Source organism: Panulirus ornatus, chromosome 6 (genome assembly GCF_036320965.1).
Source record: "Panulirus ornatus isolate Po-2019 chromosome 6, ASM3632096v1, whole genome shotgun sequence".
NCBI classification, from domain to species: Eukaryota; Metazoa; Arthropoda; class Malacostraca; order Decapoda; family Palinuridae; genus Panulirus; species Panulirus ornatus.
Window position 1 is genome coordinate 8,263,853 of NC_092229.1, and position 25,142 is coordinate 8,288,994.

Consider the following 25,142-nt stretch of genomic DNA (forward strand, 5'->3'; position numbering starts at 1 on the left):
AATCCTACAGTTGTCTTGCCGCTACGCGAGGCAACATGGCCACTCTCAACTGTCCTGGCTGGTAAACAAAACACGACTGCAGCCCGAATACACGTCTATGAACTTGAAAAAAAAGAAAAAAGTATGGCTTTTTTTTTTCTATGCTCTGACGACTATTGTTAACTTCTGAGGATAAAACTTCGCCCAGTTAATGTCGTTGACGGAGTTAAGGTCAATGGGATTACATATTCCTTGGTACAAACTGTGGCAAAACTCAAATGGTCGTGAAAACTTTTTAACTTATAATTTAGGAGGTTTTAACATATTTCACGAGGTTTTTAACATTTAAAGAGGTTTTTAACATATATAAAGAGGTTTTTAAGTCATATTTCAGGAGGTTTTTAACTGATACTTTTGGAGGTTTTCAACTTATATTCTAAGTGGTTTTTAACTTAGGGTTTTTAACTTATACTTTATCTTATATCTTAAGGGGGTATCTTTTTTCTTTTTTTTTTCACTTTCAATGTTGCTATTTCGTTCGTATGTCTTTACAGCCCAAACTTTTTAGCTCAGTGTCCACACAACGCAGTTTACTATACGACTGGTAAACAGTTTTGCGATCAGCTCCAACAGATGCACTTTGTCGAAGCGAAATGAATGACATTCTCATGATAATCTGCTAAAAACGTCGAAATAAAGTGAATTAGCAGCTTTATTCATACACAATATTTCCAGTCACTGCTCCAGCATCCACAAAGCATCGTTCATCTCGATCACACGATCCGATGTGGATTGAAAAAAAAAAAGAAGAAAAAGACGCACTGGAGTTGGACGGACGTCTTTGCCTCAGTGTGTGCGTCGGAAAATCGACTCAAGTCGCCCTGGCCACTGCTTAACAACTCTCATCTCCCACTGCCGACACATAATCGCCCATAAAGTTTTCAAGTGGGATGTGGGCCCACATCCCATGCCAGGCCAGTTAATTACCCTCCACCTCAGGTTGTGCCTGAATATCCCTTTTTTTTCTCACTAAACCATTCTCTCACTTTCATATTCTTGCTCGAACTGGACTGCGTCAGGACCAGAGAGAGAGAGAGAGAGAGAGAGAGAGAGAGAGAGAGAGAGAGAGAGAGAGAGAGAGAGAGAGAGCCATGGCTCGTCCAGCGGTGCAACAAGACATCTTCCATGATGATCCGAACGTGTTTTTTTTACCGTCCAGTCGATCTTCCATTTCTACCAGTTCACAGGCACCTCATCCACTGGTCCCCATGCCAGTCAGGTCTTGAGGGAGGTAAATGGTGTTCTTCGTCCTCCAGCGATGTCCCGACCCTGCCCCCTTTACTCGTCAGTGTCTTCGGCGCATATCAGCGTCTTCTGGTCCTCGAGGTCAGTCGCTGAATAACCAAAAGCAAAAAAAAAAAATGAAAGGAACTTCCTTAATAGAGTCACTCAGCTTTCGCCTCTGCGACTGGCACGTACCACTGTATGTTGTTCGCATGTTGTGCTGAAGGTGAACGGGGCGGAGAGGTAACGTGTCGTCGTGAGTCGGACGTCCCTGTCCACTCAACTCACCAGAGGCCAGGATGATGGCACCGTTCTCGTGACGAAGGGGGTGAGTCGTCTTGCTCCTCTCCACACTGCGGGTGGGGGAGTCGAGTGTCCCTATTCTGCCAGACTCCGCTGGCGGGGGAGTAGAGAGACCAATGAAGCCACCCCACCACTCTGCGTGACTCCTGTTTCCCCATCGGTACACAGTGGTAACAAGTGATACCCATCTCTCTCTCGCTATCATAGCCAGTGTCTTCCCAGCCTTCCAACACTTCAATGAGAAGTCCTCGGACATAATTTACATCTTGGAAGCCTTCCTGTCTCGCGGCCATTACTATATAAAGGACAGGAAATTTTACGTTCTTGAGAGAGAGATATCATTATGAATCGTTATAAATGACTGTCAGTAAATGAAATATCATTTCATTATTGCAAAGATGCTTTACTGATAACTGTAAATCATATGCAGATGGTAAATATTCCAAGTTTGCTTTCACCTACGAAGCTAAAGCTAATTCGGATAAATGCCTGCCTGGCAGGGTACGAAAGCGAGATGGTACGCAGTGCTCCATTAATTCGTTTTGCTTTACAAACGGGCAGAGATGTTCTCTTTTTTTTTTTTAATATGAAGGAATACGGAGTTTCGCCTCTGGCTGCTCATAATGACTGGTTTTGCTTGGAAACCTCAGCAGACGGCGCTGTGGTCGGTGTTCAGCACAGCGCGATACTGCTTCGGTCAAGGTGTAGCGCTACGGTACATACGCAGGAGAACGGTGGGTGTGGGTCACCAATGTATAATGTTCAGATTCCAGGACTAGGCTGGATCTATAGAAAAGAGAGGCAGCTCAAGGCAAATGCATGAACCGCTGGGGTAACAAGAGGCTTCACCGAAAACAATCAAACGACAATTCCAATACACACGAGGGTAATAGGAGAGTCTGTGTTTAACCTGAGCTGAACTACAAACCAGACTTAAATCAGGTCACAACTCATTACAGGTACGTCAGTCCAAACGACTAGCCTCTGGTAACCTAACCAAACACTTGAAATACTCAATGCCTCACCCACACACACAACATGGTTTCAGATCCAACGACCTACTCCACCACCACAGCTCTACTGCACACACACACAGACTTTAACCCAACCGACCACAATCCCCGTCCAACCATAATACTAAGTGAAGATAGACACCGAGAAAGAATCTGACTCTCTCTCTCTCTCTCTCTCTCTCTCTCTCTCTCTCCGACGACATCCTGACACGAGAGGTACTCGACAATGATGGTAAAATGTAAAACAGAATGTGTCAACGTCTCCAGGGAAGACTGCAAATCATTCAGCCAACGATTTCTCAAGAATGAATTAAATGACCGACGAAAAGACGGGGGAAATGCAATGGCAAGAAGAAACGACAGGAGTCCCACAAGGCGAGGCTGTATCAATGCAACACTTGCACTGGTCGGTCGGTTGGTGTGTGTGTATGTGTGTGTGTGTGTGTCGGATCCTTCCACCCCATTCCCTCCGAACCTCCTAACATTCCATCCTTCCCTGCGCGCGCCTTTTAACAACATTCCATCCTTCACTAGGCCCGCCGCTCGCTTATTAAACCCCCTTTTCACACGACGCTACGACACTTGGGTATGATTATCTGGTCTTTGACTTGGCCTCAAGGGTGAGAACAATGGCTGGGCCATCCTTCCTAAAGGCTGTGTGTGTGTGTGTGTGTGTGTGTGCGCACACCGTTCTGCCTCAAGTGCCAAGTTAAGGGTCGTTCCGTCGTTGAGTTCAGAGGATTAAAAATGCACCGGCATTAAATATTCTGAGACGGGGGAAGTGTGTGTGTGTGTGTGTGTGTGTGTGTGTGTGTGTGTGTGTGTGGACGGAGATCACACTGGAAAAATAATATATAAAATAGGAATGGAGAATGAGGTGGACCATGGAGGGAAAGGAACTTTAAGAAGTGTCTGTAAAGCAATTCAAGTAACGAAGGATCACAATCATTTTCGAGAGGAAGGAAGATTAAAAGACGTTCTAACAAGAATAACAAGAAATGAATAGAGAAGGAAGATTCTAGCGAGAATAACAAGAAATGAATAGAGAAGGAAGACTTAGAAGTATGAATCAAATGAAAAAAAAAAAGTTTAAATGGTTAGAACATCGTCTGTTCTCATTACCGAGAAATGTTGATAGGTAAACACACTGCTAATCCGGGGACTGCGGAGCCTTAATCATACCGATTCCAATTATACCGATTCCAATCTGGGCCAGGAACTGCGAGGATTTGCAGATCGGATCAAACCTAATCCTCAAGATGGCCGTGGGCGGGTTGAGTTCCGGGTTTTGCCCTGAACGTCTTTGTGGTTCTGGTGAGGTTATCAGGGCGGAGGATGGGTTCAGAGGAGTGGACGACTGGGCAAGACGTCTATACGTCATATGTGAGTAACGTGTGGCTGGTGATAGATACGAGCCGGTGAGATATGGACAAGAGAATGTTCTCTGGAGCGAAGTCCTTGACAAGAACACACCCAGAAGCACCACTGTTAATACACAGGTGCTACTTTGTCTTGCGACATCCACAAGATGCCTCGCTCCCGCGGCTATGAAGAGACAGACCAAATACGCAAAATGCAAGGTGAATCTGGAGTGAGGAGCACCACGATGGCCTAGTATCATGATCAGTGTGGCAGATGGACTCCTCACAGACCAGCACATGCAGAGCGTCAGCCTCAACTCGTCAGCGGAGGCGGAAGGTGAGACGAGCGAACGGGAAGACCTGGTAGAGTCGTCCGCGGAGTCTCCGACCCGGGGGAGAGTAACGAATGGCGGGGTATTATTGCACGACCGGCCAACGTCGGTGTATTGTGCCTCGCTGGTGTATTGTACCTCGCTGAGACCTGGACAGGTGACATCGATCGTGTGGTCCACAGGTGGAAATACGAGATCTCTGTCCGTGAGCAAAGGAGGACAGACATCGAGATGGAGGAGGAGTTTCATTCGCACGTCCATCGCGTACGACCTCCTAACTCTGACATGGGCTGTGAAAACTCATTGGGGGTAGTGAGGGAGATGTATAGGGTCAATGATCCAAGTCCTTAAAGCTAAGCCTAAATTTACCAATACATTTCTTCCTTATTTTTAAGTGTACTGCAAGACAGCTGGTGGAGTCCTCACCTCCGAGGGGAACAGATAAGGATGACTTTGGCACTAACGGCACAAAAACCAGTCGACAACATATATGTGCAAAGGTCAGACAATCATTCTGTGTTATGTTGGGTGTAAGACAACGTATGACACCTGTTAGTCAAGTCTGTTGCATATCAGTTATTAGGACACGATGTTCAGCATATTTCCCCCGTGTTACAACGCGTGATATGAGTAATCATACGATTACCCAATCAAACCCAAACAAAATATCTCAAAAACATGACATACTATTGTTCATGATTCTGTCGCCCCGTCCTCTCAAACACTAAAGGAATGATTGTTGGCAGGTCATCTGCTTTAAACTGATTCTGTCACTGCTCGCTATGCTCCAGTTATATAATTCACTAGAGAGACACACAAAGTTCTGAGCCATGGTTTACGGGCCAGACCATACACAGCCCTTCGTAAAATTCGAAACAGCAAAGGAACAGTTTAATTGTAATCTAAAAAAAAAATGATTTCCAGTGCAAATGAACCCCCCCCCCCCCTAGGAATCTCAGTCCATTCGAATGTAATAAACAGAATCTAATCTCACTCAGGAACTTGGCGAACTTGGTATTCAAATCCCCTCTGCTTTCCGAACCTCGAGCTACCTAACTTTTCACATCCCACTAGAAACTGAGGCATTCCTCGGTATGACGTAATTGCATGGTTGTTGTCAAGTCTACATGGCTGTTAAGTTAGGGTCATTAACAACGAATATGTAACGTATGCCGAGGATGTAAGATAGAAAAATAAATCGGTTATTTCGGCAAATAATTTTGGAAATGTTGATAACGCTTGACCGAATGCGTAAAAGTTGCCTCATACCGAAAGACTATATTGCAATCCTCCTTCGCCCAAATATCACGATACGGTGATATGATAAAAAAAGAAAGTAAATTCAGATAAACAGAGGAAATTCCTTGGACAAAAGAACACCTCTATTTGTCGGTGCAATAACGATGTAATCTATATTCAGAAGCACAGCTCGCCATGACACAGTTCGGGCAACATTGCCGTGTGTTTACATATGGATCGAGGTGGAATGAACTGCAATTAAGACTATACCACCGCCTTCCTTCGGTCCTTCTGTTTGGCTAAATTTACGTCAACAAACACCACTTTATCAAATGAATTTCATACTGTAATTAGGATACATTATTTTTTTCTGTCTTCTGTCTTGTTCACCAGTTTTTCTCTCTCTCCATCCCCCTTGTTTTCTGTTTTCTCCTACCATCCACCTTTCGTATGGTCATTTCTCTCTACGTGCATTCCTTTGTCCTTTACGTCACTCTCCTCTTTATTCCTCCTCTGTCTCGTGTATTTTTTCTCTTCCTCCTCTTACTTTCCTCTCCCACCCATCTACATAGCTCTCTCTCTCTCTCTCTCTCTCTCTCTCTCTCTCTCTCTCTGTGTGTGTGTGTCATCGCTTTCCCTCGTGTTTGTTCGTACGTAAAAAAATAATCACAATACCTAACATGAACTGACAACCTGCTGACATCACACGCACCCCCACCTCTCCTCCAACATGGGTTCCGCAGGTCGTCAGCGCTCGGGTTCCATGCTGACAACAGCCGGGGATAATACAGAAGAGATGCTGACGCAGCACGGGGGAATCAAGGGCCACATAGGACGCCAGAGAGCTTGAGTTTTATTCTCAAGTCGTGAGAGTTGCGAGGTAGGGAGAGTCTGGATTTCGTGATCGCTTCAAAGCCTCCCTTAACTCCTTCCTCGTAGGGCCTGACGGGAGGCGCACGGACAGACTCACAGACAACGGACATCACAGACGGACAGACTCAATGGACATCACAGACGGACACTCTCACGGACGATGGAGTCAGCGGGTGATCATATATTAGGGCTTAGTTTCCCTTCTGCGGGGTGACGGGAATGAGAGAGCGGACCAGGTAAACGGGTAATACACAACGTAGCTTAAGATGCGCTGCTCCAAGTGGCGTGAAAATTAGGCGAAGTGGTGAGAGGTGGGTTGGGGAAAGGTGAGACAAAGGGGGAGAGGGATGCCATGGCGCTGGAATAGATGGAGGAAGGCGAGGTACGTATGCGAAGGCGCTGATGATACCGGAGAGCCTAGTACGCCACGGTACTATGATGTCAGGTGTGGCGGCGAGGGCAAGGCGTCCGGTGGTAGACTTACGTGGGATACCGGGTCTTGTGGCGCTCCTGTGGACGACGAGGAAAAAAAGAGAAGAGGCGTTGCCGACGTCCCGAGTTCGTGGGAGGTAAGAGAGAATTTTGGTGCCCCAGAAAGAGGCGTGCGGGCTGGCCGATAGGTCTCGAAGTTGCGGGCTGCTGCAGAAGACGGGCGTTTGGCGATATCCCACTTAGGTTCTGCTGCATGAGCGAGGGTCACAGAATAACTTGGGGGGCTGCTGCCGAAGGAGGCCGCCAAAGATAAGGCACCACAGAGCCGCCCCTGCCGATATATCATATGATCCAGACGGACTGCTTGGCCTCCCGCGCTGGGTGCACGTGGATGCAACAAGCCACGCCGATAGCGTTAATTGTGTGGGCGTGGCAGCAGGTTTAATTACTATGGTGCGCTTCGGGTTAAAGAGAGATCAGGTGAGGTGAGTGGATCACGGCGGTGGGTCAGGTCTGATCATGGCCTGATGGGGTGGTGCCTTCACCATGCATGCTGTAAACCCCTGCCAGCAGCCAACACTACACACCACCACAACAACACAAAAAGAAAGATGCTCCACAAACAGAACAAATAAAACATGGCTTTCAATGATGCCCCACCTTTGTTAAGCCTAATTACTAGTCTAGTTGAATGGCCTCCTCTTTTTTTTTTTTTTCACTATACCTACGATGACCTAAAGTCTTTTTGTTAATTTACATCGAACAATGCAACTCTTCGAAATATATATATGTAAATGAAGGTACTATCTCGAAACAATGACCTACATTTTTCTTCAACTGTACAGAGAATACGATGATGACGTAAATGTGATGCACTGGGTGTGTATATATATATATATATATATATATATATATATATATATATATATATATATATATATAATATATATATATATATATATATATATATATATATATATATAATATATATATATATATATATATATATATATATATATATATATATATATATATATATATATATATATATATAATAGAAGAGCTGCACCACTAAGTGATGGTTTATGATTCATATTAGATTTTGTGCTTTAGTTTATCAACGTGTACTCATGTGTGTGTGTGTGTGTGTGTGTGTGTGTGTGTGTGTGTGTTCCCGATGTTCTCATGTACGCCATAACTCACTCCTCTGACAAATGCTATTATACAATCAGTAAGACAGGACCAGCACCATCACCAGCAGGAGGCAGGACATGGTCTGTCAGAACCATCTAGGTACGCCGGACCGACGAGCGAGGCAGGAGGCAGCAGCGAGTGGTCTGCCGGACCGACGACAGAGAGGCAGTACCACCAGCGAGGCAGGAGGCTGGCTGTCGGCAAATATACCCCCACACAGAGGAAGCAAGTCGCTGGCAACTGGAGGTCATGATTCCTGGCTGTGGTCAAGACCTTTAGCTCCCTGGACCTGCACACTGGCAGCTCACTCCCCTCTCTTACTGACATCATATTCGCTCCACTTCCTCCGTATTTCATGAAAACGAAAGCTATCTTATAATGGTGGAAAACCAGAAGGTCTTCATCATGGCACACACGTATATTCTCAGAAGAGGCAAGAACTGTATCAATTTTTTAGATAGTGATGCCACAGGAGGGGAGGATTTCCAGGCGGGTACCCCCTTCCTCCCCATCTTAGTCGTCGCCTTCTCCGCCAGCCACTGCAGGAGAAACGTGGAAGGTGCACATTTTCTCCCCCTCTCCCCAAGGGTACGATTTGCTCTTACCGCAAAAAGCGAGGCTAATTACTGTTGCCTGAGAGTTTTGTTTTGGGCGAGCCTGGAACAGAGAGGGTCGTGGATGGCAGACGACCAGCACCAGCCTGACGGGGAGTCACTGACTTTCACCCAGTATCAACCTGACGGGGTCACTAACACTCAGCCAGCACATACTGACGGAGAGCCACTGACACTCGACCAGCACCTACCTGACGGAGAGCCACTGACACTCGACCAGCACCTTTCTGACGGAGAGCCATTGACACTCGACCAGCACCTCCCTGACGGAGAGCCACTGACACTCGACCAGCACCTCCCTGACGGAGAGCCACTGACACTCGACCAGCACCTACCTGACGGAGAGCCACTGACACTCGACCAGCACCTACCTGACGAAGAGGCACTCATACTCGACCAGCACCAACCTAACAGACAGCCACTGACGGTCTACCAGCAACCTACCTGAAGGAGAGCCCTCAAACTCTGTAGCAACTTAAATAAAACCTAGACGACCCCACTCCCCTGAACCCGACGGCACGACTCTCCAGCATCCCCCTGGGTGTTGACGACGTGACCAGTAATCTGTCTCGTCAGGGTCTGGATTTGAAGGCCACGCCATCACACGCAAGGGTTATACTGTCGATGTTCTCAGGGGTCTCATCCTTGTGCTCAAGGGGATGGAGTAGAGACGGATGCGACGAAAGAAACCTTCGAGGTGTCCACTAGAGTGTGGTGGTCAGCGGCCCAACGACACCATCCCGTCCCACGAAACTGGTTTCTTGAACAGCACTGTTAAAATGAGGATGGATCTGTCAATTAGCTCAGTAACACGTTTAAGACTAAGGGGATCGTAAATGTATCGACATGGCTACTGCTTTTCGCAATGAAGTTCCTTTCCGCTCGTAATTCTAAGCTTGACTGGCAGTGAGAGAGGGCAAATCCTCACTCACTCTTTGGAAAATTGGTTGACGATGGCATAACATTAAATGAGGAGGAGTGACCTTTGCCATTTCTGGCCACACACACACACACACACACACACACACACACACACGTAACTAACTCCGTCATCACATTCTCCTTGACCTTTCCACAGAGATGGTCATACAAGACGTTTCTTTATTTACAACCGACTGGAGGGAGACGATAGTTCGGGAGACGGGCTGGGGGAGAGGGCCGCAAGAGGAGAGGAGGAGAGGGGGCCCGCAATGGGAGGGAAGGGAGCCCCGCAATTGGATGGGTAAGTGGGCTGGGGGGCGGTATGGTTAGGGCAGAAGACAGCAAGGTGGGAGAAAGGGGGTTTCTTGAGAGCCACAGGGACTGTTTCACATCCACACTGCTACCCGGGTCATGTGGTATACATACAAGCAGTCTGACGACCTTACTCATTCGCTCTTCCCAGACCTGGTTCCATTTTGGGATTCGGCTTCTGGAAGACTTGATGCTCGAGGTCTCCAGGTGACACATGTGTAGTTCTCCTGTAGTGGAGTTGTACATCTTAGTTCTCTTCCAACACCCGTCCCTTCCTCCAGCACCCGTCCCTTCCTCCAACACCCGTCCCTTCCTCCAGTACCCGTCCCTTCCTCCAACACCCGTCTCTTCCTCCAGCACCCGTCCCTTCCTCCAGCACCCGTCCCTTCCTCCAGCACCCGTCCCTTCCTCCAGCACCCGTCCCTTCCTCCAGCACCCGTCCCTTCCTCCAACACCCGTCTCTTCCTCCAGTACCCGTCCCTTCCTCCAGTACCCGTCTCTTCCTCCAGTACCCATCCCTTCCTCCAGCACCCGTCCCTTTCTCCAGCACCCGTCCCTTCCTCCAGCACCCGTCCCTTTCTCCAGTACCCGTCCCTTTCTCCAGTACCCGTCCCTTCCTCCAACACCCGTCCCTTCCACCAGTACCCGTCCCTTCCTCCAGCACCCGTCCCTTCCTCCAGCACCCGTCCCTTCCTCCAACACCCGTCCCTTCCACCAACACCCGTCCCTTCCTCCAGCACCCGTCCCTTCCTCCAACACCCGTCCCTTCCACCAGCACCCGTCCCTTCCTCCAGCACCCGTCCCTTCCTCCAGCACCCGTCCCTTCCACCAGCACCCGTCCCTTCCTCCAACACCCGTCCCTTCCTCCAGCACCCGTCCCTTCCTCCAGCACCCGTCCCTTCCACCAGCACCCGTCTCTTCCACAAGCACCCGTCCCTTCCTCCAGCACCCGTCCCTTCCTCCAGCACCCGTCCCTTCCTCCAGCACCCGTCCCTTCCTCCAACACCCGTCCCTTCCTCCAGCACCCGTCCCTTCCTCCACCACGAGGACAATCCTCGGTTCTCCTGGCCAGATACACAGCAGCGTCCTCTCCTCCCCGCCCGTCCTTTAGCCTCCCCAGGGAGCACCCTCACCCCTCCCCCACGCCTTCCCTAAGCATTTGGCCAGATCTTACCAGCGGATCCCTTCCATCGCGACCCCCCCTCCCTCTCTCTCTTTCTCTCTCCCCACTACCCATCCCTCGGTCACGGGGGGGAGAAGAGGGGAGAAGGAGGGCAGCTGGCCTCCTCTCCCCCATCATGCAGGCAGGCTGGCATCCCCCTCTCCCCCACTTTCAGCCTTCCCACAGGGTCGTGAGGTACGTTTCCAGGCAGCTTTACACGAGGATATGAGGGAAGCGGATGAATCCAGTTTTCGCTGGAGGGTACGAGAGGCGAGCGAGCGCGTTCACTGCCCCATACACACACACACACACACACACACACACACACATATGATGGAAAGGATCACAGTTTTGCGCGTGATCAAGATATTCCTATGAGTCCACGGGGAAAATGAAACACGAAAAGTTCCCAAGTGCACTTTCGTATAATAATCACATCATCAGGGGGAGACACAAGAGAGAAATATAACAATCAGTTGATATACATCGAAGAGACGAAGCTAGGACGCCCTTTGGTGTGATTATTACACGAAAGTGCACTTGGGAACTTTTCGTGTTTCATTTTCCCCGTGGACTCATAGGAACACACACACACACACACACACACACACATATATATATATATATATATATATATATATATATATATATATATATCTTTTTTTTCTTTTTTTCTTTCTGGAAGGGAACGAAAAATCCACAGATCTGAACCAATGAACTGGGGGAGGGGAGAGACCGACCGCTCGCAATGCCAAAGAATTCTCGAGTGTTGAAAAAAGAAAATGGCGTGTGTTTTCCTTTCATTCTCGTCTTCTTGGGAATACTGAATCATTTAACACTTCGTCAGAAACCCATGATTTTTTTTCTTAATTCTAAATCTTACTCTCTTTTTAATCTTACTTTAAAAAGATGACACTAGGGAGGTACGCACATTTTTAAGGAGTTTTGGGTAAAAATCTTTCATCTCTTTAAGAAGGGCTTGAGGTGTGTGTGTGTGGCCCTGGCCTTTGACAATGACCCCTTTCACTGTTAAGGTTTAAAGGTAGGGCCTTTGAACCCAAGGGTCGTACAGTCGTGCTCAAAAGCTCACTTGGTCGTGCTCAAAGGTCGTACAGCCGTTGTAAAAGGTCGTACCATCGTAGTAAAAGGTCGTACCGCCGTGCTCAAAAGGCAGAAAGGTCGTACACCGTCGTGGTAAAAAGGTCGTACACCGTCGTGGTAAAAAGGGTCGTACATCGTCGTGGTAAAAAGGTCGTACCGTCGTGGTAAAAGGCACTACGTCCCATCGTTGGTCAAGGCCACTTCCGTGGTGGTTCGCGAAGCGAACGCGTCAGGAGCCGAAGGTGTGGAAGGCAGTGAGTGCGTGGCCCCCCCCCCCCCCCACACTACTGACGTCATGCTGGAATGCCGAGAGAGGGACGAAGGAAGGAAGGAAGGAAGGAAGGAAGGAAGGAGGGATGGCAGGCAGGCAGGAGAAGACGAACCCCTGGCGCCAAGACCTCACCAGACGAGGGGAGCCACAACACACACACACACACACTCACACGAGCCCGGCATCGTCGTGGACCTACGTCGTGAAATGGTTAAGTTCCCATCGTAAACCTCAAGTATACGTCAGTCGACTACCCGACGTATAGCGCAGGGCACATCTCAAACCAGCCTCCGTGGTTGTAGCGGTGGTCTTTTGGCATCGTCTGACTGTGTCTGTCTGTGCGTTGTCTGGTCTCGTTCATCTCCTCCTACCGCCGTCGAGACCGTGAGATCTTTATCTCCCGGTCGGGTCTCGTCCGTCCCCTGACGAAGGAGGGAAGGAGGGAGGTGGTTGAGTCTAGGGCCCGACACTGTACCATGATGGGCTGTGCTCTCGCGAGTTAAGAGACTCAATTATGACACTTCGTCATCCATGACGTTACGGTATGAATTGTGTTTACTCACCTGACACACCCAAAGGTGTAGATGTCACAGATGTTACAGTACCAGAGTACCTGGTGTCGCTCAACAGGGTGTAGACACGGTACAGTACCAGTGTACTTGGTGTAGATGGTACAGTACCGGGGTACCTGGTGTAGACGGTACAGTACCGGTGCACCTGGTGTAGACGGTACAGTACCGGGGTACCTGGTGTAGATGGTACAGTACCGGTGCACCTGGTGTTGACGGTACAGTACCGGTGCACCTGGTGTAGACAGTACAGTACCGGTGCACCTGGTGTAGACGGTACAGCACCGGTGCACCTGGTGTAGACGGTACAGTACCGGTGTACCTGGTGTAGACGGTACAGTACCAGTGTACCTGGTGTTGACGGTACAGTACCGGGGTACCTGGTGTGGACGGTACAGTACCGGCAGTGCACCTGGTGTTGACGGTAGGGTACCGGTGTACCTGGTGTGGACGGTACAGTACCAGTGCACCTGGTGTTGACGGTACAGTACCGGCGTACCTGGCGTGGCTTACCTGACAGCCCCACACAGAGGGTCCAGATTCCGCCGTGGAGCGGGGCCAGGTAGATCACCCTCGAAGTCTGTCGCCGGAACCTGATGGAGCGGGCGCGCAGACGCTGGCTCCTGCCGCTCTCCTCCTGACGCCGCAGCTTCATCGGGTGGTGCAGCTGGATCACCACCTGCGCAGCGAGTAAGGGGAGGAAAGCATGAACAAAAGGTGCTGTACTTAGGTTTTCAGGCAAATCTATTTTTCGCTGAAAAATAGCAAAATATGCAGGTAATAGGTCAGGCAAAATTTAAGGCCAAAAAACTTTTTGTTTCAAAATTGAAATATAACGTTAGGAATGTCTTTTATATTAGAAATTGTAAGGGAAAATATATTTAAATACTTCATCTGGTGGATAGATGTGAATATATATGACCGAACTCTCAAGGTAGTTTTTAAAAATTCTAATCTTCTGTAAAGGAATCCAATGGCTCTTAAACAATATTTTAATGCTAGATTCATATTCAGCATGAACAAAAGATGCTGTACTTAAGTTTTCAGGCAAATCTACTTTTCGCTGAAAAATAGCATAATATGTAGGTAATAGGTCAGGCTAAATTTATGGCCAAAAAACATTTTGTTCGAAAATGAAAATTTAACGTTAGGAATATCTTCTATATTAAAAATCGTAAAGGAAAATATATCAAAATGATTTATCTAGCGACTAGATGTCAATAAATATGACCGATTTCTTAAGGAAGTTTTTTTATGTTTATGTGCTCTATAACGGAATCAAATAGCTCTTAAACAGTGTTTTAATGCTAGAATCATATTCAGCATGAAAAAAACGTGCTGTACTTAACTTTTCAGGCAAATCTATTTTTCGCTGAAAAATAGCAAAATATGAAGGTAATAGGTCAGGCTAAATTTAAGGCCAAAAATCTTTTTGTTTCAAAATTTAAATATGACGTTAGGAATGTCTTCTATGTTAGAAAGTGTAAAGGAAAATATATTAAAATGCTTCATCTGGTGGATAGATGTCAATAAATAGGAACAAATTCTCAAGGAAGTTTTTAAAAATTTTAGTCTTCTATAACGGAATCCAATGGCTCTTAAACAATGTTTCAATGCTAGATTCATATTCAGCATGAACAAAAGGTGCTGTACTTAAGTTTTCAGGCAAATCTATTTTTCGCTGAAAAATAGAAAAATATGCAGGTAATAGGTCAGACAAAATTTATGGCCGAAAAACTTTTTGTTTGAAAATAAAAATTTAACGTTAGGAATATCTTCTATATTAAAAATCATAAAGGAAAATATATCAAAATGATTTATCTGGCGAATAGATGTCAATAAATATGACCGATTTCTTGAGGAAGTTTTTTAATATTTATGTGCTGTATAACGGAATCAAATAGCTCTTAAACAATGTTTTAATGCTAGAATCATATTCAACACGAAAAAAACGTGCTGTACTTAACTTTTCAGGCAAATCTATTTTTCGCTGAAAAATAGCAAAATATGAAGGTAATAGGTCAGGCTAAATTTAAGGCCAAAAAACTTTTTGTTTCAGAATTGAAATATGACGTTAGGAATGTCTTCTATGCTAGAAAGTGTAATGGAAAATATATTAAAATGCTTCATCTGGTGGATACATGTCAATAAATAGGAACAAAGTCTCAAGGAAGTTTTTAAAAATTTTAGTCTTCTATAACGGAATCCAATGGCTCTTAAACAATGTTTCAATGCTAGATTCATATTCAGCATGAACAAAAGGTGCTGTACTTAAGTTTTCAGGCAAATCTATTTTTCGCTGAAAAATAGAAAAATATGCAGGTAATAGGTCAGGCAAAATTTATGGCCATAAAACTTTTTGTTTGAAAATAAAAATTTAACGTTAGGAATATCTTCTATATTAAAAATCATAAAGGAAAATATATCAAAATGATTTATCTGGCGAATAGATGTCAATAAATATGACCGATTTCTTGAGGAAGTTTTTTAATATTTATGTGCTGTATAACGGAATCAGATAGCTCTTAAACAATGTTTTAATGCTAGAATCATACTCAGCACGAAAAAAACGTGCTGTACTTAACTTTTCAGGCAAATCTATTTTTCGCTGAAAAATAGCAAAATATGAAGGTAATAGGTCAGGCTAAATTTAAGGCCAAAAAACTTTTTGTTTCAGAATTGAAATATGACGTTAGGAATGTCTTCTATGCTAGAAAGTGTAAAGGAAAACATATTAAAATGCTTCATCTGGTGGACAGATGTCAATAAATAGGAACAAATTCTCAAGGAAGTTTTTAAAAATTTTAGTCTTCTACAACGGAATCCAATGGCTCTTAAACAATGTTTCAATGCTAGATTCATATTCAGCATGAACAAAAGATGCTGTACTTAAGTTTTCAGGCAAATCTATTTTTCGCTGAAAAATAGAAAAATATGCAGGTAATAGGTCAGGCAAAATTTATGGCCATAAAACTTTTTGTTTGAAAATAAAAATTTAACGTTAGGAATATCTTCTATATTAAAAATCATAAAGGAAAATATATCAAAATGATTTATCTGGCGAATAGATGTCAATAAATATGACCGATTTCTTGAGGAAGTTTTTTAATATTTATGTGATGTATAACGGAATCAAATAGCTCTTAAACAATGTTTTAATGCTAGAATCATATTCAGCACGAAAAAAACGTGCTGTACTTAACTTTTCAGGCAAATCTATTTTTCGCTGAAAAATAGCAAAGTGTGAAGGTAATAGGTCAGGCTAAATTTAAGGCCAAAAAAATTTTTGTTTTGAAATTAAAATATAACGTTAGGAATATCTAATATGTTAGAAAATATAAAGGAAAATATATCAAAATGATTTATCTTGCGGATAGATGTCAATTAATATCACCGAATTCTTAAGGAAGTTTTTTTAATACCTATGTGCTGTATAACGGAATCAAATAGCTCTTAAGCAATATTTTAATGCTAGATTCGTATTCAGCATGAACAAAAGGTGCTGTACTTAGGTTTTCAGGCAAATCTATTTTTCGCTGAAAAATAGCAAAATATGCAGGTAATAGGTCAGGCAAAATTTAAGGCCAAAAAACTTTTTGTTTCAAAATTGAAATATAACGTTAGGAATGTCTTTTATATTAGAAATTGTAAGGGAAAATATATTTAAATACTTCATCTGGTGGATAGATGTGAATATATATGACCGAATTCTCAAGGTAGTTTTTAAAAATTCTAATCTTCTGTAAGGAATCAAAATTAATCTTCTGTAAAGGAATCCAATGGCTCTTAAACAATATTTTAATGCTAGATTCATATTCAGCATGAACAAAAGATGCTGTACTTAAGTTTTCAGGCAAATCTACTTTTCGCTGAAAAATAGCAAAATATGTAGGTAATAGGTCAGGCTAAATTTATGGCCAAAAAACATTTTGTTCGAAAATGAAAATTTAACGTTAGGAATATCTTCTATATTAAAAATCGTAAAGGAAAATATATCAAAATGATTTATCTAGCGACTAGATGTCAATAAATATGACCGATTTCTTAAGGAAGTTTTTTTATGTTTATGTGCTCTATAACGGAATCAAATAGCTCTTAAACAGTGTTTTAATGCTAGAATCATATTCAGCATGAAAAAAACGTGCTGTACTTAACTTTTCAGGCAAATCTATTTTTCGCTGAAAAATAGCAAAATATGAAGGTAATAGGTCAGGCTAAATTTAAGGCCAAAAATCTTTTTGTTTCAAAATTTAAATATGACGTTAGGAATGTCTTCTATGTTAGAAAGTGTAAAGGAAAATATATTAAAATGCTTCATCTGGTGGATAGATGTCAATAAATAGGAACAAATTCTCAAGGAAGTTTTTAAAAATTTTAGTCTTCTATAACGGAATCCAATGGCTCTTAAACAATGTTTCAATGCTAGATTCATATTCAGCATGAACAAAAGATGCTGTACTTAAGTTTTCAGGCAAATCTATTTTTCGCTGAAAAATAGAAAAATATGCAGGTAATAGGTCAGGCAAAATTTATGGCCATAAAACTTTTTGTTTGAAAATAAAAATTTAACGTTAGGAATATCTTCTATATTAAAAATCATAAAGGAAAATATATCAAAATGATTTATCTGGCGAATAGATGTCAATAAATATGACCGATTTCTTGAGGAAGTTTTTTAATATTTATGTGCTGTATAACGGAATCAGATAGCTCTTAAACAATGTTTTAATGCTAGAATCATATTCAGCACGAAAAAAACGTGCTGTACTTAACTTTTCAGGCAAATCTATTTTTCGCTGAAAAATAGCAAAATTTAATAGCTAAATTTAAGGCCAAAAAAATTTTTGTTTTGAAATTAAAATATAACGTTAGGAATATCTAATATGTTAGAAAATATAAAGGAAAATATATCAAAATGATTTATCTTGCGGATAGATGTCAATAAATATCACCGAATTCTTAAGGAAGTTTTTTTAATATCTTTTTTTTTTTTTTTTTTATACCTCGTCGCTGTCTCCCGCGGTTGCGAGGTAGCGCAAGGAAACAGACGAAAGAAATGGCCAAACCCCCCCCATACACATGTACATACACACGTCCACACACGCAAATATACATACCTACACAGCTTTCCATGGTTTACCCCGGACGCTTCACATGCCTTGATTCAATCCACTGACAGCACGTCAACCCCTGTATACCACATCGCTCCAATTCACTCTATTCCTTGCCCTCCTTTCACCCTCCTGCATGTTCAGGCCCCGATCACACAAAATCCTTTTCACTCCATCTTTCCACCTCCAATTTGGTCTCCCTCTTCTCCTCGTTCCCTCCACCTCTGACACATATATCCTCTTGGTCAATCTTTCCTCACTCATTCTCTCCATGTGACCAAACCATTTCAAAACACCCTCTTCTGCTCTCTCAACCACGCTCTTTTTATTTCCACACATCTCTCTTACCCTTACGTTACTTACTCGATCAAACCACCTCACACCACACATTGTCCTCAAACATCTCATTTCCAGCACATCCATCCTCCTGCGCACAACTCTATCCATAGCCCACGCCTCGCAACCATACAACATTGTTGGAACCACTATTCCTTCAAACATACCCATTTTTGCTTTCCGAGATAATGTTCTCGACTTCCACACATTTTTCAAGGCTCCCAAAATTTTCGCCCCCTCCCCCACCCTATGATCCACTTCCGCTTCCATGGTTCCATCCGCTGACAGATCCACTCCCAGATATCTAAAACACTTCACTTCCTCCAGTTTTTCTCCATTTAAACTCACCTCCCAATTGACTTGACCCTCAGCCCTACTGTACCTAATAACCTTGCTCTTATTCACATTTACTCTTAACTTTCTTCTTCCACACACTTTACCAAACTCCGTCACCAGCTTCTGCAGTTTCTCACATGAATCCGCCACCAGCGCTGTATCATCAGCGAACAACAACTGACTCACTTCCCAAGCTCTCTCATCCCCAACAGACTTCATACTTGCCCCTCTTTCCAAGACTCTTGCATTTACCTCCCTAACAACCCCATCCATAAACAAATTAAACAACCATGGAGACATCTATGTGCTGTATAACGGAATCAAATAGCTCTTAAGCAATATTTTAATGCTAGATTCGTATTCAGCATGAACAAAAGGTGCTGTTCTTAGGTTTTCAGGCAAATGTATTTTTCGCTGAAAAATAGAAAAATATGCAGGTAATAGGTCAGGCAAAATTTAAGGCCAAAAAACTTTTTGTTTGAAAATAAAAATTTAACGTAAGGAATATCTTCTATATTAAAAATCATAAAGGAAAATATATCAAAATGATTTATCTGGCGAATATATGTCAATAAATATGACCGATTTCTTAAGGAAGTTTTTTAATATTTATGTGCTGTATAACGGAATCAAATAGCTCTTAAACAATGTTTTAATGCTAGAATCATATTCAGCACGAAAAAAACGTGTTGTACTTAACTTTTCAGGCAAATCTATTTTTCGCTGAAAAATAGCAAAATATGAAGGTAATAGGTCAGGCTAAATTTAAGGCCAAAAATCTTTTTGTTTCAGAATTAAAATATGACGTTAGGAATGTCTTCTATGCTAGAAAGTGTAAAGGAAAATATATTAAAATGCTTCATCTGGTGGATAGATGTCAATAAATAGGAACAAATTCTCAAGGAAGTTTTTAAAAATTTTAGTCTTCTATAACGGAATCCAATGGCTCAAACAATGTTTCAATGCTAGATTCATATTCAGCATGAACAAAAGATGCTGTACTTAAGTTTTCAGGCAAATCTATTTTTCGCTGAAAAATAGCAAAATATGAAGGTAATAGGTCAGGCTAAATTTAAGGCCAAAAAAATTTTTGTTTTGAAATTAGAATATAACGTTAGGAATATCTAATATGTTAGAAAATATAAAGAAAATATATCAAAATGATTTATCTTGCGGATACATGTCAATAAGTATCACCGAATTCTTAAGGAAGTTTTTCTAATATCTATGTGCTGTATAACGGAATCAAATAGCTCTTAAGCAATATTTGAAAATATGAAACAATGCATAATGTCACAAAAGACGAAGACTACATCAGGGTAGCTGTAATTACCTAAAAGAAAGAGAACTCGCTAAATAACGACCCTTGACCTGTTCAGGGTCGGGTCAAACAAAGGTCAGGCCATTATACCTTCATGGTCCAAGGGGTTAAACAGCTGGAGGCACAGACACAAGACAGCTCCTGAGCCAATAAGAACTTAGGTCAGTTACTTGGCTCTCTCTGTGTGTGTGTGTGTGTGTGTGTGTGTGTGTGTGTGTGACGGAGGGTCTGTAACGCCAAGCCAGTTTCTTTTTATCTTAACCCTAACCTCTCCCAGTCCGGTGGCCGCAAGACATTTTCTGTATTAAAACATTTCCTCCTCATGAACTCCGGCTTTGTCACCGCCTCTCGCGGGGATGGCTCGTACATCTGTGGTGGCCGGTCATAAACAATGGAGGGGCAGTAAGCAAGTAGCTTAATCAATATTCAGGACTTACAGGTCAAAAAACTTCCTTATCTTTTTTATGTTAGCTGAGACGGCACGGGCAACTGAGGCCCATTAAATATATATATATATATATATATATATATATATATATATATATATATATATATATATATATATATTGGAAAGGATCCCAATTTTGCGCGTGATCAACTGACTTACATTTCTCTCTTGTGGCTCCCCTCATGATGTGATTATTACACGAAAGTGCACTTGGGAACTTATCGTGTTTCGTGTTTCATTTTCCCCGTGGACTCATAGGAATATATATATATATATATATATATATATATATATATATATATATATATATATATATATATATACACACACACACACACACACACACACACACACACACATACTAGCCTGGGCTAGGAACCCATTTCATCGACCAACCGCTTGGGATGGATGAGCATCTGGGATGACTGTGGACCGAATGCCACAACCAGGATTTAAAACCTACGCGCTCGACCCTGGGCTACCCCAGCGAATGCGTCTCGGTCAGGAACGCTAAGCGTTACACCACGAAATTCCAGTGTATACATATTTCCCTCCAACTTCTGGGCCCTGCCCATCCTGTGCCACAATCCCTGGACCACAGCTCTGGGCCACAGGCCCTTGTGGCCCTGGACCACAAGCCCTGGGCCACAGGTAACCTGCCACTGGCGGGGAGCGAGCCACAAACATACAAACTACTTCACAGCCAAGAAGTAAACAAGAGATACGAGGCTAAAATATATTACACCAAACAATGGCTAACATCGAGTCAGAAATGAATCATTTGGCTTTGGATACATCTGGGAACACCGTGGCAAGAGCAGCGGAACACCAGAACAACACGAACAGAACACCGCCCAGCAGAACACCGTACCAACAACAGAGGAACACAAGAACAACACCAACAGAACACCGTGACAACAACCGAACACCAGAACAACACCAAGAGAACATCGCCCAACAGAACACCGTACCAACAACAGAGGAACACAAGAACAACACCCAGAGAACAACGTGGCAACAGCAGAAGAACACTAGAACAACACAAAGAGAACATCGCCCAACAGAACACCGTACCAACAACAGAGGAACACCGGAACAACACCAACAGAACACCGTGACAACAAGAGCGGAACACCAGAACACCAACAGAACATCGCCCAACAGAACACCGTACCAACAGCAACAGCGAACACTGCCGCTCCCTGTATCGTCCATCCGACGGTAATACGGCGCGTCGGTGCGACACGTTCATGACCCCAGAGAGAGAGAGAGAGAGAGAGAGAGAGAGAGAGAGTGGGATCACGTCCGTCCCAAGACGCCGTAGTCCCTTCCCGAAGCTTCCAGAAGGCTCCCCAGCCGCAGAGCGTGACGCATTTAAATCAATCGATCACCTGAATATATTCGCCAGCAGGAGCCACGGGCGAGAGAGAGAGAGAGAGAGAGAGAGAGAGAGAGAGAGAGAGAGAGAGAGAGAGAGAGAGAGAGAGATTTTTCACGTTATAGTCTACCCACACCCCACCCACCCCCTCTCCCCGCACCGTGACGTAACCCTGTTGCATCACTTCCCCTTTGGCTGGGAGAGAGAGAGAGAGAGAGAGAGAGAGAGAGAGAGAAGCACGAATGCCCTCTGACCCCCCCCCCCCCCGGTAAATGGGACTTTCGACCCGTGGATTTTCATAGAAAACGGGGGGAGAAAAGAAACTGTCAAGGGGGGGGGGGGGGGGTACTGGCGCAACTCAAAAATGTCTGCCAAATTTCATGTCCATCGGTTCTAAGGATGAGAAAGAAGGAAAGAAAGAGAGAAAGAAAGGAAGGAAGGAAGGAAAGAAAGAAAGAAAGAAAGAAAGAAAGAGAGAGACAAAGAGAGAGAGAGAGGAAGAAGGAAAGAAAGATAATGGTGAGAGCCAAGTTCTGTGGGAGAGTAACAACCACATCCTAAGGGAGAGTGAGAGGAGCACAATCTAAGGGAGAGTGGGAGGAGCACATCCTGAGGGAGAGTGAGACGAGCACAATCTAAGGGAGAGTGAGAGGCACATCCTAAGGGAGAGTGAGAGGAGCACATCCTGAGGGAGAGTGAGAGGAGCACATCCTAAGGGAGAGTGAGAGGAGCACAATCTAAGGGAGAGTGAGAGGAGCACACTCTAAGGGAGAGTGAGAGGAGCACATCCTGAGGGAGAGTGAGAGGAGCACAATCTAAGGAAGAGTGAGGAGCACAATCTAAGGAAGAGTGAGAGGCACATCCTAAGGGAGAGTGAGAGGAGCACAATCTAAGGAAGAGTGAGGAGCACAATCTAAGGGAGAGTGAGAGGAGCACATCCTGAGGGAGAGTGAGAGGAGCACAATCTAAGGGAGAGTGAGAGGAGCACATCCTGAGGGAGAGTGAGAGGAGCACAATCTAAGGAAGAGTGAGGAGCACAATCTAAGGAAGAGTGAGGAGCACAATCTAAGGAAGAGTGAGAGGCACATCCTAAGGGAGAGTGAGAGGAGCACACTCTAAGGGAGAGTGAGAGGAGCACATCCTGAGGGAGAGTGACGGCGTCGACCACTGGCAGGACGCTAGGCATAACCAGGACCCACTCCCACACCACCTGCTGACCACAGTGGAGGCTGCTCACATCTGCTGACCACAGTGCGGGCTGCCCACCTCTACTGACCTCAGTGGGGGCTGCACTGTCTCCTGACCATAGTGTTGGCTGCTCACGTCTTCTGACCACAGTGGGGGCTGCCCTCGTCTGCTGACCACAGTGGAGGCTGCACACCTCTACTGACCACAGTGGGGACTGCCCACCTCTGCTGACCACAGTGGGGGCTGCCCACGTCTGCTGACCACAGTGGGGTCTGACCACACTGAAGGACTGTAGGTTATCTCTGCCTGGTACGACCCCGTCATAAGCTTTACCCTACCAGGTACGACTCTGTCAGCAGGTCACCGCTGCCTGGAAACACACCGTCAGCAGGTCACCTCTGCCTGGAAACACACTGTCAGCAGGTCACCTCTGCCTAGAAACATATCGTCAGCAGGTCACCTCTGCCTGGAAACACACCGTCAGCTGGTCACCTCTGCCTGGAAACACACCGTCAGCAGGTCATCTCTGCCTGGAAACACACTGTCAGCAGGTCACCTCTGCCTGGAAACACACTGTCAGCAGGTCACCTCTGCCTGGAAACACATCTTCAGCAGGTCATCTTTCCCTGGAAACACCTCTTCAGCAGGTCATCTCCGCCTGGAAACATCTCTTCAGCAGGTCATCTCCGCCTGGAAACACCTCTTCAGCAGGTCATTTCCGCCTGGAAACATCTCTTCAGCAGGTCATCTCCGCCTGGAAACACCTCTTCAGCAGGTCATCTCCGCCTGGAAACATCTCTTCAGCAGGTCATCTCCGCCTGGAAACACCTCTTCAGCAGGTCATCTTTCCTTGGAACGGACATCGCCATCAAGTCACTTCTGGCTGGAACGAGACGTCGCCAGAGGGGTCACCTCTGCCTGGATGTTCGGTGAATCTGGACTCCCAGTAAGCCACCAACCAACCTACCCTAACCCCCGGGGTCCCACCTTACCCGAACCCATCTCCATCGACCAGAGTTCCGAACACATATGGTTCACAGATCGCGAACCTAACCCACTACACCGAGACAGACAGACAAAGACGGGCAGACGGACAGACAGGTAGACAGACAGACAGAGGGACTCGCTCACATCACACACAAACCATTATACGTTCCGTACTGGAACAGAAACACCTGGAACGTCCTGGAACTACGTAATCCAATTCAAGGAACAGTTATCGTACTGGAAGAGACACACCTGGAACGTCCTGGAACTACTTAACATAATCCAAGGAACAGTTACCGTACTCGAACAGACACACCTGGAACGTCCTGGAAATACGTAACCCAATCCAATGAACAGTTATCGTACTGGAAGAGACACACCTGGAACGTTTTCTTCTGAAAGTCTGTTTTTTTTTGTCGCATCAGCCAAGACAAACAAACTCTGGCCATGAATCCGAGCGTGATGCAGTAGCGATGAGCCACGCTGCTGCATCGCCTCCCTCGCTCGTATAGTGTGTCCCAGGGACTGAGGCTTGGAGAAGTCTCTACGACCATTTGAACCACAGGAAAGAGGAAGAAAAAGGAGAGAAAAAAAAAAGGGAAGAGTTCACTGGAAACGTACGAAGGGTACAGTGGGTGGAAATAGTGACTGGAACATACACACACACACACACACACACAATCTGTATCAAAGTCCCACCGCTAAAGTTGGAGGTTTCATCAAGTTATGAGCCAAGTTACGTTCCATGTTTGACTCATAAAGTGACCTAACTCGGGCAAAATCCAGGAACTGGAGTTACGGGTCTTTTACGTCATTCGGTTCTTTAGACGCTCGGCAACAACAGTGGCGTGGCGTTGCGCGAGAGAAAGTGTTTCAAAGTCGTGACCAAGTTATGATACTGGTGTATATATAAGGGTGATCCGCAGGCGAAGGACACCTCACCACTCACCATCCTCACGGTGCGTCTCTCGTCTCTCCCCTCCTTCGTGAGAACACCTCCCTCATCACGCATCAACCTCTCCTCTCCTTCGCGAGAACACCTCCCTCACCACTCATCATCCTCACGATGTGTCTCCT

The 25,142-nt window shown here is 44.9% G+C and overlaps 1 protein-coding gene across 3 annotated transcripts in view; it reads right to left on the bottom strand.

The window, feature by feature from the left end:
- The window catches only part of LOC139749044 (uncharacterized), a 119,588-nt gene that overhangs the window by 27,098 nt on the left and 67,348 nt on the right, over positions 1-25,142 (bottom strand). For all 3 annotated transcript variants that reach the window (XM_071662462.1, XM_071662461.1, XM_071662460.1), the window contains exon 2: positions 13,474-13,639. In XM_071662462.1, the coding sequence (XP_071518563.1) occupies positions 13,474-13,639 (166 nt within the window). The remainder of the gene's footprint in view (positions 1-13,473; positions 13,640-25,142) is intronic.